The sequence below is a fragment of the Poecilia mexicana genome, unplaced genomic scaffold, assembly GCF_051168715.1.
Source record: "Poecilia mexicana isolate PSO_F unplaced genomic scaffold, ASM5116871v1 scaffold_1, whole genome shotgun sequence".
NCBI classification, from domain to species: domain Eukaryota; kingdom Metazoa; phylum Chordata; class Actinopteri; order Cyprinodontiformes; family Poeciliidae; genus Poecilia; species Poecilia mexicana.
Genome location: NW_028263370.1, coordinates 5,092,211 through 5,105,959, shown reverse-complemented (window position 1 = coordinate 5,105,959; position 13,749 = coordinate 5,092,211). Strand labels below are relative to the sequence as shown.

General features: G+C 38.6%; 2 protein-coding genes across 4 annotated transcripts; both read left to right on the top strand.

Moving 5' to 3' along the window:
• Positions 1 to 32: 32 nt before the first annotated feature.
• On the top strand, positions 33 to 5,731 carry ntan1 (N-terminal asparagine amidase). Of its 2 annotated transcripts, none has more exons than XM_015008662.2 (10): positions 33 to 219; positions 997 to 1,099; positions 1,642 to 1,707; positions 1,792 to 1,900; positions 1,981 to 2,054; positions 2,142 to 2,195; positions 2,276 to 2,329; positions 2,404 to 2,501; positions 3,041 to 3,154; positions 3,269 to 5,731. In XM_015008662.2, exons 1-10 carry the CDS (start codon positions 139 to 141, stop codon positions 3,437 to 3,439), a joined length of 924 nt encoding a protein of 307 aa, XP_014864148.2. In that variant the 5' UTR covers positions 33 to 138; the 3' UTR covers positions 3,440 to 5,731. The 2 variants fall into 2 exon arrangements, with proteins under 2 accessions (XP_014864148.2, XP_087868884.1); XM_088012758.1 differs by having other exon boundaries at positions 42 to 219; positions 1,566 to 1,707.
• Positions 5,732 to 6,006: 275 nt separating this feature from the next.
• Positions 6,007 to 13,683, top strand: LOC106930862 (mpv17-like protein). Of its 2 annotated transcripts, XM_088012788.1 has the most exons (5): positions 6,007 to 6,234; positions 6,465 to 6,787; positions 8,529 to 8,599; positions 9,374 to 9,403; positions 10,738 to 13,683. In XM_088012788.1, exons 2-5 carry the CDS (start codon positions 6,484 to 6,486, stop codon positions 11,089 to 11,091), a joined length of 759 nt encoding a protein of 252 aa, XP_087868914.1. In that variant the 5' UTR covers positions 6,007 to 6,234; positions 6,465 to 6,483; the 3' UTR covers positions 11,092 to 13,683. The 2 variants fall into 2 exon arrangements, with proteins under 2 accessions (XP_087868914.1, XP_087868951.1); XM_088012825.1 differs by having other exon boundaries at positions 6,072 to 6,787; positions 10,864 to 13,683.
• The last annotated feature ends 66 nt before the right edge of the window (positions 13,684 to 13,749 follow it).

The following is a 13,749-nucleotide window of genomic DNA, read 5'->3' as shown; positions in this document are numbered from 1 at the left end:
ACACTATTTAAAAAACGAAAAAGACTGCGGTCATTTCAGGAAGTTCTGTTTTATAGTGGACCAATACTGATAACGAAGTTACTGGTGTTCTTGTAGCATAATACCAAAGTGGTTTGGAAACGGATCAAGTTGAAGGACATGCCTTTGTTTTTTCAGAACAGAGAATTAGATTGCTTCAGATCAACAGCGGAATTATTCGACAAATATCCACATTTACAGGTTTGTTTCCTGCAAATGTCTGATTGTATGTGATAATGTTACTTATGGCATTTATTTCCCACATTCCAACTGTACTTTCACCTTAAGACAATTGTTATCACGGCATCTGTTTCACGTCTAAACATAAAATAGAACATTAATTGCACCCGGCCATTTTTTATATGGACCTACTGTGTCTGTTATAAAGTGATTATAATGATTACTTCTCTGAAACACAAGAAAGTGCTGCAGATTTCAATCAGTATGGGAAGGTAGGAAAGGTAAGTATAATTCTGTAGGTTAAAAAATGGAAGAAGGAAAAAACATTAAAGGGATATAAATGTGTAATAATGACATAAACGTACATTTACACATTTTGTGTGTGTTGCCTTACATGTTACATTTGTCTGTTTATTTTGCAGATTCAAACAATTGCTGAAATAAAAAGATACTGACTGCATATATACTTTTAAAAATGGTTAAGAGGGATTCGAGAACTCCGGAAACTGCAGTCTAAATAAATAACATAAAAATAAGTTGTACCTAAATTTTTAGAGTTGTAAAATTGTTAATGCAAAGTAATTATAACATTTTGAGAAATGACCATGATGAAATATGAATAAGACCTTATGAGTAGGACACACATAGCATTTCAAGAAATACTTTTTTCTCTTACAAAATGTATTTCTGAGTCATAGAAATAAATCAATGCTTGCTGTCACTAGACTGACTTTCGGTTTGTATTTATTTTAGAGATAAATCCAGGGAAAAAAACAACAGGTTGATTTTGTTTTGCAGGAAAACGCAAAAGCATTTCGCTCCAAGCCACGTGTTGATGTAGATCCGAAGCACCTCCTTTATGTTCAGCAGAGAGAGTTTGCAGCGACAACTCCAGCAGACAGTGAGTACACCTGCTGTTCACGATGACAAATCACATCAAATCACAGTCACACATTTAAGAACCTGAATACTCTACTGAATTCTGAATTGACATCCATGTATTATTGAGAAAAGAAACTCTGTCACACAGACTAATTACATTTATGCTGAGATTAGATTACAAGCAGCTGGATTCTATTTACTATTTTAGTTCTGGTTACACAGGGTTTTATTTAGGGGCTCATGAGTATAAGGGGCTGAATAAAAAAATGCATGGCCTACTTATCAGATCTGAAAAGAGTCCTCACTTTTTAATAAAAAATTTTGATAACTATTCATTATGTGCCAGCCACTCCATAATTATGAGTTACTTTGTGCTGGTCTAACATACAAAGTTTAAGGGTTATGGGCAGTTGTTCATAATTTCTCCATCATTTGAAGGATTTTACATCTATCTCTTTTTTCTCTCTCTCTCCTTACGGTGTAAGATCAGTGCTTTTGTTGGTGTGACTTTACAATTTGAACTCTGGTCAGTTTCATCCGTTCCGGTCAAATCTTTCACAGACTGCGTTTCGATCCTTGGATCAGATGATGCTACCACCTGCCACTTGGTCGTGCTGCGACACACCGGTACTGTTTACTTCTACCAGATTCCTACTGTGCGTTACAACTGCCTCCAACTAAAGGATTCTAACTTGTTTCATTACTTGGCAGGTAGCGGAGCCGTCTGTCTGTCTCACCTCGATGGCTCCAGCACCAGGACTGAGGTCCAGCTCATTATGAAAGCCGTCACATCACTGAGTGACGGCTGTAATGAGGGCAGGCACGTCATACTTGCACAAGTACAAGTTCAAAGTCCATAATTTCCCATTAACATTTGCTTCACTTTCTGCTACCGTCTAGATTTGAGCTGCATCTGGTTGGAGGGTTTGATGACGATGACAAAAGATCTCATAAACTCAGCCTTAACATCCTGGGTAGGTTCATAAAGTTCTCCATGGTGTGTGGCTCGTGGACATAATCTCAAACTCGCCAACTTGACATGTGCTGCTTTTACTTTATAGCAGCGTTCCAGAAACAGAAGGATCACATTCACCTGGAGACATGTTGCATCACAGGTTTTTATACGTTTTACGTCATTTGTTAATACTGTAGTTGTACATTCTATACAACTCAATCACAATTCTTTCTGTTGTAGAGATGAACAACGTAGTTGACAAGGGAATTCATAAACCGATAGTATATGGAATAGGTGAGTGGCAGATGTACGGCAAAGAAACAAGTAATATGTCATATGTTATTGGCAATAACTTTGAGTCTGTGTAGGTGTAAATGTTAAAACAGGGGAAGTGTTCCCTGCCTCATTCCCTCATAAAGGACCTGCAGAGATGCTGCGGTCGGCACGGACCTTCACTGGAGGAGAGGTAAAAACACCAAGTCCTGTCTGGTCCAGTCAAAGCCTCAGCTCTAAAGTCAAGTTGAGAATATATATGTATGGCAACACTTGAAAATTTGAACATTCAAAGGCAATTTCAATCCAGTTTGACTGAGCTTGAGCTGTTCTGCAAAGAAGAATGAGCAAAAAGTCAATGTGTCTAAATGTCTATGGCATGTAGAGACATACCCCAAAAGACTTGTATTTCTATTTGTATCAACATTCAAATATGTGTTTACAGTGTATGGGCTCAGGTGGGCAGAATGTTCTACAACTTTCAGATGTTAGTTTGTAAAACAGGCAAAAAAACAAACAAAATCAAAACCAAAGATCTTGGGGCATAAATAGTTTAAAATGCCTAACACTTTTATTATTATTTCTTTCAGCTTGTTGTTTAATACTATCTCTAGCTGTAAATGTTATTGTCCTTATGGTGTAAATTTGCATGCATAGTCTCATTTATGAGGGACTGAAGCTAGAGTATGCGTTGTTGTTTTTTTTTTTTTATAAAATATCTCTTCTTTACAGATGACTGACATTTATGACTCAAGACATGGACTTGTTAGAGTTGGACCTTGCCAGTGGAGTCCTGATTTGGAAATTGCCTTCTGGTTGTCACAAAGTGATGCCACTATTTTAAAGGTAACGTAATACCTGGGAAGTATTGAACCTCTGAAGGTGACCAGAACAACACCGAGAGAATAAACAGTATAGCGAGTGATATAAATGTTGTTGTTTTTTTGTCTGTGTTTGTAGTACCTGTCCACGTCTCCGTTTGCCGAACCGCCGCACTTTGTCCAGCACATTAAGTCCACCATCCAGTTCCTTTTGTCACATCCAAACTCTGACAGCCTGTTCCCGGGAGGTCAGCCGCACCTCTACCACCGAACGGAGAGCGGCAGCTGGGAGAGGCTTGTCCAGTCATAACAAGTCACAGCCGAACCTTCAAATGTTATTTGACTGTTTTTCTATTTTTCCAATGGAAACACTGTGACCCCTTTTCAATCAGAGTATTTTATCCAGGGTCCAATCCCTGACCAGCGCTTTGCAAATGTATTCAAACCACATGGATCATTTCTGTTCGGCGTAAACCGATTTAAATTTACTCATACGAGGAATTAGGGCTGGGCGATATGAGTTCAAAAATAAATCTCAGATTTTTTTCATTCCAGATCTGATATTGCTTTTTTCTCTTGCTTTTGTCATTCTTTTTGTGAGTTGTACGAGGGTGCATTAGGACCTGGAGACAAATTTTTTTATTAAGAATAAAGTCACAATTTTACTAGGACGCCTTAAATTTGCAATAAAAAGTTTTCATGAGATATAAGCTTCTACAGAGTTACCACGCAGTTCTTTCTTCAAAATAGACAGTCATTTGCACAATTGTTTTAAAGTCCGGTTGATGCTGATGTGTTAAAAGATGAGGTATCTTCTTATCTTTAAAACTTTTAGTTTTAGTATTACCTCGTACACATAAACAGAAGCTGTAAAACCTGTCAAGCAAGATGGCCGGCCTTGGGGGTGCTGACATCACTCTTGACTGTAGAAACCCAAGGAGTAAATTGTTGAAGATTTAATTTTGCCCAAAAATGAAATCTTCAAAAACCCAAATTTAAGTTGATCGATAAAATCTATTCATCGCCCAGCCCTGGAATGTATCGATGACCATGTGACTTGTGAATATATTTGCTTGCTCTGTATTTTATTTGGGTATTAGGGCCTGTATACATATGTTTGCCACACTTTTGAGGTTTTTATCGGTTAAGGAGAATGGGATATTTTCATTTTCCTTCCACGTTTCAACATTATAGTCATGCAGTACTTTATGTTGGTCTGTCTGTCTAAATTAATGGAAGCTTCTTTTGCGAGGTGCAGCACATTACCTCTCCAGGCTCATATGGTAACAAGTTGTATCCATAGGTCCACTGGGTTGCTGTGCATAATTTCATAACTGTACCAGTTTGCGGTTTAACTTTGCCTTAGTGTTGGCCAGTTTCACACTGCAGTCCAAAAGAAGACGACACTTTACACTCATTTTCTTTCAAAGTAAAGAAGCTTGTTGGTGGGGGGACAGGTTCACCACAGCTCTAATGAATGCCCTACACTGAGTAATAAATGGCACCTTTCACACTGGTTCCTAAAAACAAGCGCCCTTACTGATTTTCTTCTGTATCTGCTGATGATGAATACTCAGCTGATCTTTCTTGGTGCCACCTTCTCATGGTTCATGTTTAGTCGGTGGGTTTATATTGTTTCACAGGTTTATATATTGATGTTTTGTTTTTGTTTTTTTTAAATGTGAGTACATGTTTTTCCATACTATATTCCCGGCGTGTCCATTGTTTGAGGTTAACTTGTTGAAATGGTAGTTTTGGTTTATATTAGCCCAGTATGAGTTTGACTCTTTCTGCTGCCATTTCTGAAGAGAACCAAAGTATTACCACAAACAGTACCACACAGTAAAGTTAATAAGCACTTTTACAGAAAGCCAGCGGGGGAGTTATTTAAAGTTTTTTAATGGAAAAGTCCATTTAAAACCAGCAATTTTCTGTACGCCCTTGTCCCTAGCGGGGTCAGGAGGCTTGCTGGTGTCTATCTCCAGCGAACGTTCTGGGTGAGAAGTGGGGGTCACCCTGGACAGGTCGCCAGTCTGTCGCAGGGCAACACAGAGACAGACAGGACAAACAACCATGCACACACACACACACACACACACACACCTAAGGGCAATTTAGAGAAACCAATTAACCTGACAGTCATGTTTTTGGACTGTGGGAGGAAGCTGGAGTACCCAGAGAAAACCCACATATGCACAGGGAGAACATGCAAACTCCATGCAGAAAGACCGGGGCCAGGAATCAAACCCAGAACCTTCTTGCTGTAAGGCAACTGTGCTACCAACAGTGCCACTTTGCAGCCTCCATTTAAAACCTTTCTGTATTTAACAGACTCAAAACAAATAAATGTACTGTTCTAAAGTGCACAAATTGTACTTTTAGGAGAGGAAGTGGTCAGTTTGTTGAATGTTTTTTTTATCTGTAGAAATGTACCTTCAAAAATAGAGTTGTCTTTTATGTTTATCCTTTGCTCTTGACCATGTCACACTTTCTATGAATGTGTTTCTTTTCAAAAGTGCATGTGTTCGTGTCCATCAAAATCTTCTTCAAGTAATGGTAGGAATTATGACATATTGGAATAAAAATCTGAGTTTAAACCTGAGTACATGGCCTTCTGATAAGTTGTTTTCTTCTGAAGCTGCTTCAAGCACAGTGTAACTAAGTCGCTCCGATCCAGAGTTTCCTCTGTTAAAAAAAAAAAAATGTTATCTCTTGGTGTATTTAACCTGCTGCTCATAGATCCTAGCTCATCTCTGGTCAATTGAAATTCATGATGGAAACTCATTTATGTGATTGAATTGAAATATTTATATTTTTACTTCTATTTATAATAATAAACACCATAGAAGTGTATTTTTCCATCTTATTGTTTTCATTTTTGCAACTTCAATTTATCATCTGTATATTTACCGAAGTATTTACTGGATTATGGCACTTTAAGCAAAACTGAGCATAGCCGACTGACTGTACTCTTAGTACTACTCCACCCATTCATTTTTCTGCGTAGGTATTTTTTACGTAAGAAAAATACGCAGAAGGAGTCAACCGCAGCCGGTGGAGGACTGTCGCTCCCGTTCTCTGTGCTGGAAGGAGTTTGACAAGCAAGTACGCTACACTGTGTGGATTTTTACAGATTTATAACCTTCACTGTCAGAGACAAACACTTTTTTTTTTTATTTATTTATTTATAAATGTAATTTGTTGATACCTAAAAGGAAGCGTGCAGCTGTGTGTGTATTTTAACGATCCTCCTGAAAAAAAGGGAACATCATGATTTAGCTAACTCCCAGCCCGGGACAACAACGTCTTTTGCTCTCCTTCATGTTGGGCAACAGGGTGGGTGCAGACTGAATTATGCTCCAGGCGTTTCTGAGGCACGTCCGCCGCTTTCCGTGGGTCACGAATGTCACACTGTACGGCTGCCTGTTCGCCGGGGGAGACTTGGTCCACCAGTGGTTCTCCGCTAGGGACCAAATGGACTGGAGACAGACGCGCAACGTCGCTGTGGTGGCTTTCAGTTTCCACGGGAACTTCAATTTCTTCTGGATGCGTTTTCTGGAGCGCAGGTTTCCGGGAAACTCCGCCGGGATGGTGATGAAGAAGCTGTTCTTGGACCAGACGACTGCAGCGCCCCTGGCCACCAGCGTCTTCTACACGGGTCAGTGAACGCATCACCACACTGAAAACACTGTGCTGGTAACGCATAAACATATATGTCGATTTGTAACTTACACGAAGGACATCGTGATCCCCTCGCGTGCCCCACAGGTTCATAGTCCTGTGTAGTTTGACCTACAGAGGCCAGGTCATATGGAGAGCCATTCCATAAGGTCAAACTATCTCAGCGCTGACTAAGATTAATTAGAAATTAATCTGTGGCACATTCATAACTTCTGAAGATTGGAGAACCATAATTATCCCTTTTATTATACGTTTTATACATCTGGGGATCTCTTTGTTTTGTTTTGCTTCTTTCCATTTCTGGCATTAGTTTATAGTTTCTTTGTTTCACTGTTGCTGGTGCTTACAAAGATATTTAGAAATAAAGTAAAAAATGAAATAATCTTGCAGCTGGGTTCATAGGTTAGTGGGAGGACACGGAGGGGGTTTTGCTTAAACTGTTGCATTTATTTGAGAACATCTGTGTCCTTTACTAGTTAATGGAGGTCAACAAATACTTTCAATAATTGTTTGGGAAACTGAAAAAGTCAACAATTATAAAGACAGACTTTAATATTCAATAACACAGACACTGCTAAAACGGCAGTGCAGAGGGGGGAATTAAGGGAGTTAAGTATCATTAGTTATTGTTTTACAAGGTATTTGAATGTATTTTTTTGTACATATTAAACTGTTACTATTTGAAGTTGTATCGCTACAATTATCAAAACCTGTCAATACAGCAAAATATATTGCAGTAATAATTTTTTTTAACTTTATCACTAACCCAAACAGCTCCCACCTAGCACATAACAATGACACCACGAAACAGAAACAGCTTTAAAATCAGGCCAAATACAGACTGAAAGGAGATTAGAGCTATTCTAGGAAGCTGATGAACCAGTTCTCTGCCGGTGACTCTACTTTCAGAGTAGTGATTGGTGTGAAAATCATCACCAACTACAAGCCGCCACCCTCACCTTGCTAACAACCAACAATTGGCTGAGGTCTTAAAACGGTTATTGGGTTATTTTGACAAATCTGCTCTTTCACCCTGCCACTCTTGCCCTCAGCTGCTTTCCCTCTTGCAACAAGCTTGCATTGAAGATCAGTCTTGAAACAGAGAACTGGGAAAGTATCTGACCTTGACGCCATTATGTCAACTTGTTTTGTCTTCACCAAGATCTTCAAAAAAATCATATTGTTTCCTTATGAAACCCATTCTCACTGAACTAAATGACTACAGATTTGTTTTTGTACCATCTGTAATCATAAAATCCTTTGAGAGACTATGGCATGCCAGCGAATAATATCCAATTCGCTTACCAGGGAACATCATGGGATGATTCTGTTAAGTTGGGGCTGCATCACCTTCTGGCAACATCCTGAAGCTGAAATATTACACCTCCATGTTCTTGTTTGTGTCCATATGTATTATTTTGGACAACTAATTCCACTTATTAAAAGTTATCTAAGTTATTAGTGATTCCAGCCAGGACGAAAAAAAATCAGCATTTTTTCAGGAAACCAATGTATTTGCTGTTGTTAATAAAAAAGAAAGTTCATGAGAATATTACTCCTTCTATTTAAATAACAAATATTTATGAAGTTTTTTTTTTATTATTATTATTATTTTTTTTTTTACCAGTGACTTATTGTTTAGTTTTAGCAGCGCTTAAAATGGTCTCTTCCATGGTCACTGTAAATCATTTTTCTGCGGTGTCTTCTGCTCCAAACAGGTGTCAGTTTTTTGGAGGGCAAAGAAGACATCTTGGAAGATTGGAGGGAAAAATTCCTGAACACTTATAAGGTGGGTCGACTCTCAAAAGCATGGAAATAAAAGTAAGAACATAAACTTGCTCTGTTTCCTGCAGATTATTTCCACCAAAGATAAGGAGTGAAATTTTATATTATTATCCTGTGGGGAAAAATAAGCAGATTTCTGCTACTGTTTGTGTCCGTTAGGAGGTCACCTCTTTCTTTCTTCTTTTCTAAATGTATATTTGCAGGGGGATAAGTGTTAAAACAAATACTGAACACTATGACATTTATAGATTTAGCTAACTTGCACTGCATGTCCACAGGTGGGCCTTCAGTGAAGTAAAACTATTTTAAAAAACAATAAAGCAACTCATGGTAAAGCCTGCATTCTTTATAATTTTGGGCTCCTGAGGTTTCACAGTATGATTGAACAGAACATGCATCTGTGAAACGTTTGGAGCTGAGGTGAAAGACCGGTTCAGCCACAAGGTTGGCTGTTCATTCCACAGCCACTCCACATGTCAAAGAGTTCCTGTTCAACACACGATTCACAGGACTGAGTAACCAAACGTCACTGGGTTTTCTATAATTGTACATCTGCTGGTGATTTTTTTATTGGGTCTGTCAGAAAAGTATAGAATTTCAAAGTGTAAACCAAAAGAACCAGATGAAACTGTTTGTTTTTGCTTGTTAGAACATTAAAACACTTGCAATCAATTTTTTGATTGTAAGAATCTCCGCAGGTGAATTAAAGTAGTTTTGTTTCTTTGTTTGCTAAGTAAGCTGGTGTCTGATTTCTGTTTCTCGTTTTTTTTTTTTTCAGACCGGGCTGATGTTTTGGCCGTTCATGCAGGTAATTATTAACATCTTGTTGCACAACTGCTTGTATTGGTGGGAGGAGGGAAAATAAAAAATCTGAACTCCAAAACCCATCAAGAAAAATAATCTATTTACCCTTTAATTTGTAATTTACATGCATTGTTGTTGATCCAAGAATGCGAGGTGGTGGCTAACATTGGTTTGCATATCTGGCTAAGTCTAAGTTACCTGCTCTATTTATACATGTAACCTTTCTACCTCTGCTGTTAGCTGTGGATCAAGCAAGTGTGCAAATATTTATATGAATACAGATGTATTTAGTGATTTTAAGACTGCACTCTACTAGGAAAACATGATGTTTCAAAACTATTTCTGCAATAACAAGATGAGTCGTAATTAGACTCAATTTTCCTCACTATTCTCCTTTTTTTCATCTCCATAGTTTCCAGTCATTCTTCCTTTGCTTTGTGAAATCTGTCAGTTGTGCGAAAATTAAAAGTTCATCCAAGTGACCAGTCATATAACTGGCAAGCAAAGCGGTAATGCGCTGCCTTTTAGATATGACAGCTTAATAAATAGAGATTTCAGTAATGCACACAGTGACGCTGAGAAGACGTTTGCGATTTAATCTGTAATTCAGCTATCAACTGTTGAAAACTAAAAACATTTATTTTATTGACTCCAGCATTAAAACCATTCATTCTCATTCTCTGGTTTTTCATTCTCACAGATGACATCAGTGTTAGCCTTAAAAGTTCGCTTATTGTCCAGAAATGGTGTCCAAATATTGATAAAAATCCATAATAGAAACCAGCTGACGACAAGAGGAACACACGGCGTGTCGCCGCAGCTCCTGAGAAATATTCATATTCTCAGCATAGCCAGAAGGTTTTCATGAATCCTAAATCACTTATTTCATATTTTGGTTCTTCATGTCAGGTTCTTATGCTATCCCTTTAGTGTTACGCACTAAAGTAGTACAGATAGTACAACAGGTCAGGAGACGGGTCCTCTGGATCAATGTGGCCTGAGTGATTGGACCCGAAAGTGTGCTGGACACTTTCACACATGTATTTAACGCTTCCTGGTTCTTAGCGGATTACCCAAGAAGCAGATTAACGCCAGGCGGACAAAGAGCCTCAGAATAAACTTGTTCCCATGTATTTTGTAACACTTACGGTAAAACAGTATTTCTAAAAAAAAAAAAAAAAAACAAGTGCGAGGACTTTAGAAATATAAAATATGTAGAGCTATTAAAAATGTTAGATTCACACTCATTACTTAGAATTTACAAGCTATCTACTGGATGTTGACGCTAAAATAAAGTCGGAATAAATGATCAAAATGAAAATGTGTATGTGTTTGCAGACTCAAGCCTTGTTTGCTGAAACCAGCAGCTCTGCTGTATGCTACTTACAGCTGGTCCTTTCTGTGACTTCTCGTCTACTGAGTTTTAATCACAGCAACTGCGCCTTTCGTGTCTGTTTCTCCAAGTTTCTGAACTTCGCCCTGGTGCCTCTGTACGTGCGGACCACCTTCACCGGATGCTGCGCCTTCGTCTGGGCCACCTTCCTCTGCTTCTCGCGTCAGACTGGGGACGGCACAGCCGGAGCTGCCCTGGCCTGGATGTTCCCCCCAAAAGACGAGGCAGCCAAACCTGCCGACGACGAAACGGACCCGAAGCAAAAGGTGGAGGAAATGGCAGCGTCCAGGCCTGCATAATAGGTGGCCTGGAGGGAGGTTGTTTTGTCGGGAGGGGATAATGGAGGACACAAACTGGATTCGTCAGGTCCAGGAGGACAGCATGTCAGTCCTGCTTTTACTGTCTCATTGTTTCCAGAAACACTGCCAGACCCGTCTACCGAGGTCTCCCTGATGCTGCAAACCTCCACCAGCTTGTTGAATGTGTTCATAAAGCACAGTCACAGAAATACAGCAGGTCAAAAAGATATGATCTAATCTTACTGTGCATAACGCTGACCTGTCAGCATGTTTTAGTATTTTATTCAATCAGGTTAGCACCGGTTGTTGTGTTGTTTTTCCGCCCAGTGCTTAGCTTAAGTAGCCTGAATAATACTGAAAATATTCATGAGCATGTCTTCTGTTTTTAATGGCAAAAACCGATGTACAAGGCATCATTTCCACAGTGCAGAGTGGGATCTAATTGATTTGATCGAAACTTTTAACATCTTAAAACAAAGGAGATTACAGCCAGTGTTTATCAGCTTTGCTTCTGTGATCTGTTTGGGTTTCAGTTCGCACTGCGGTACCTCAACAGGGTCAGTTAGGAAATCTGTGTTTATGTTTATAATTCAAAAAAGAAATGTCGGGAAATTTCAAAATGAACGTCAGTCGCATCAATTTAATTTCCCTTCCAGTAATTTATAGTTCCTGTATTTCGGAGCAGCAGCACATTCCAAGAAAAGATTGGGCTCTGGTGGTTTTTACCACATTCTGCTAACATGTCTGGCCATGAGGCTTGCAGCTGAGGCATAATTTCAGTGGGTGTTCATTAACGTCTCTGGGAAACACAGTTTAATATGCACAGTGGTAGGGGCTTGCTTTTTTTTTATTTCATATTTCTCTGAGATTTGTTGTGGTTTCAATTCTCTGACCATACTCCACATTTCTGCTCTGGTTCATCTCAAGAAAAGCAGATGGTAAATCTGAACAGGTTTGACAAGCAGCTGTCAGCATTTGCTCCTTGTTGGCTTTTCCGTACAATTTGTATTTATTTTGCCGTTTTTCTTAACTAACGTTTTCCGAAGCATCCGTACAAACTTCCTCATGGTTTTTATCCAGTGAAGTCTTCAAGTGGCAGAATTGTGTGTTTTCCAGGCACATGCTGTCATTTTACAGTCAAGTAACTATGTTACCTTCAGTTTTTATAAAAATGCTTTATATATCAAACATGGCTGAAAAGAAATTTGACTTCGCAATTTAATGCCTTGAAATTGCATCTCTGCCTCTTTAAGAAACTCCTACTCTTTCCGACACTCCACCCTCAGCACATTATTACAACAACTCTTCTCCATTATGCTGTTTACAACCATTCTCAGCAGCATTTCACCGAGAAATCACTTGCATGATGAGCTCAGCAGCCACGCAGTTCCACCAAGTGTTTGCTAATTGCTGCTGCCGCTAGTCTGAAGGAGCCGAATGGGCTCTCCTCTGAGTTGTCCAATGCAGACATTGAGTTAATTTGCTCCTGTTCTGTTGATTCATCTGCATGTGAAGCTTATACGGGAACCTTCCGCACACAAAAGGTTTAAATTATGTATTTTAAAAAGGAATGATTGTTGAGATTAACCAGTAAATCAGATTTATTATGTCAAAGCTTGCCATGTCTTGAATCGTGTCAAGAGGGTGAATGTCAACGACGAGCAGAGAAAGGCTGCCTACTTTATTTTTATTTGTCATGCTTTATGCTTCAGCAGGTGCTGTTTAAACAAGGGAAGTCTGTTTTTTATTGCTTCCTACTCTTACCAGCTCATGAAAAGATTGAAACACTACAACTAATAACTTTCTACTGAGGCAATCTGAGATTATTTTTCATCTGATTTAAGTTTACTTGAATAGCTATATACTGCCCCCCTCTTCTTCTTCATCTTCCTCTTCACCTGAATGCATTATTCTTTTCTTCTGTTTTGTGCCATTTTATGTCTTCAATGCAGTTGTCAACCATCAAATGTTAGCATGTGTTCCTACCTTTGTTTTAAAGAGACAGGACTTTAGATCCTAATTTTATTTTCTGTTGTGACATTCTTGATTTCAGTTCCTATTTCTGTGTGGATGACAGAAAAATATTCACTTCTGTCTTTTATAGTGCAGAGAAGATGTGAGTATGCAGTCCTGTCCGCTTGTAACATTTCATGTAGCTCACACAACTGAGTTAAATGAATTTCACATCAGTATAAGAGCATAACTTGGAGATCGTTTGAGAATAAATTCAACACGACAGCTGTTTGTCCTATTTATGTTTAAGCTGCGTCCTTGGAATTAAGGATTTATTATTTATGTAATACGATGTGATTTTTTTTTTTAATCCCAGTATTTTCTTAAGTAAATATTTGTATGGAGATTTTGCTACACTGGATATGAAATGTAATTGAATATTCCCTTTGTTCCTGCTGGGTCATTTTAGCAGCTAATTTAATATTTTGGTTTGCACAGTCAAAGATTTCTGACTTTTTTGGGTGTGAGAACAGATTGGTGCTCTTGAATATTTAAAATTAATTGATGTCGTCTTGCATTTGTTGCACTAATTATGAAAGATAAAACTACGGAGTAAAAATAAACTTTATTTTGACTCTGTGTGTTTTCATTGGGTTTCTATAGAGATATATTGCACTTGCAAAGTTTATACTTAAATGGATTGTA

What these genes read in the sequence shown, in the direction of transcription:
- ntan1 (XM_015008662.2), top strand. Translation starts at nt 139, where the DNA reads ATGCCTTTGTTTTTTCAGAACAGAGAATTAGATTGCTTCAGATCAACA. An exon ending in GACGGCTGTAATGAGGGCAG is followed by an intron (nt 1,901 to 1,980) that starts GCACGTCATACT and finishes GCTACCGTCTAG; the next exon opens with ATTTGAGCTGCATCTGGTTG. An exon ending in GGAGACATGTTGCATCACAG is followed by an intron (nt 2,196 to 2,275) that starts GTTTTTATACGT and finishes TTTCTGTTGTAG; the next exon opens with AGATGAACAACGTAGTTGAC.
- LOC106930862 (XM_088012788.1), top strand. Translation starts at nt 6,484, where the DNA reads ATGCTCCAGGCGTTTCTGAGGCACGTCCGCCGCTTTCCGTGGGTCACG. An exon ending in AATTCCTGAACACTTATAAG is followed by an intron (nt 8,600 to 9,373) that starts GTGGGTCGACTC and finishes TTTTTTTTTCAG; the next exon opens with ACCGGGCTGATGTTTTGGCC. An exon ending in TGTTTTGGCCGTTCATGCAG is followed by an intron (nt 9,404 to 10,737) that starts GTAATTATTAAC and finishes ATGTGTTTGCAG; the next exon opens with ACTCAAGCCTTGTTTGCTGA.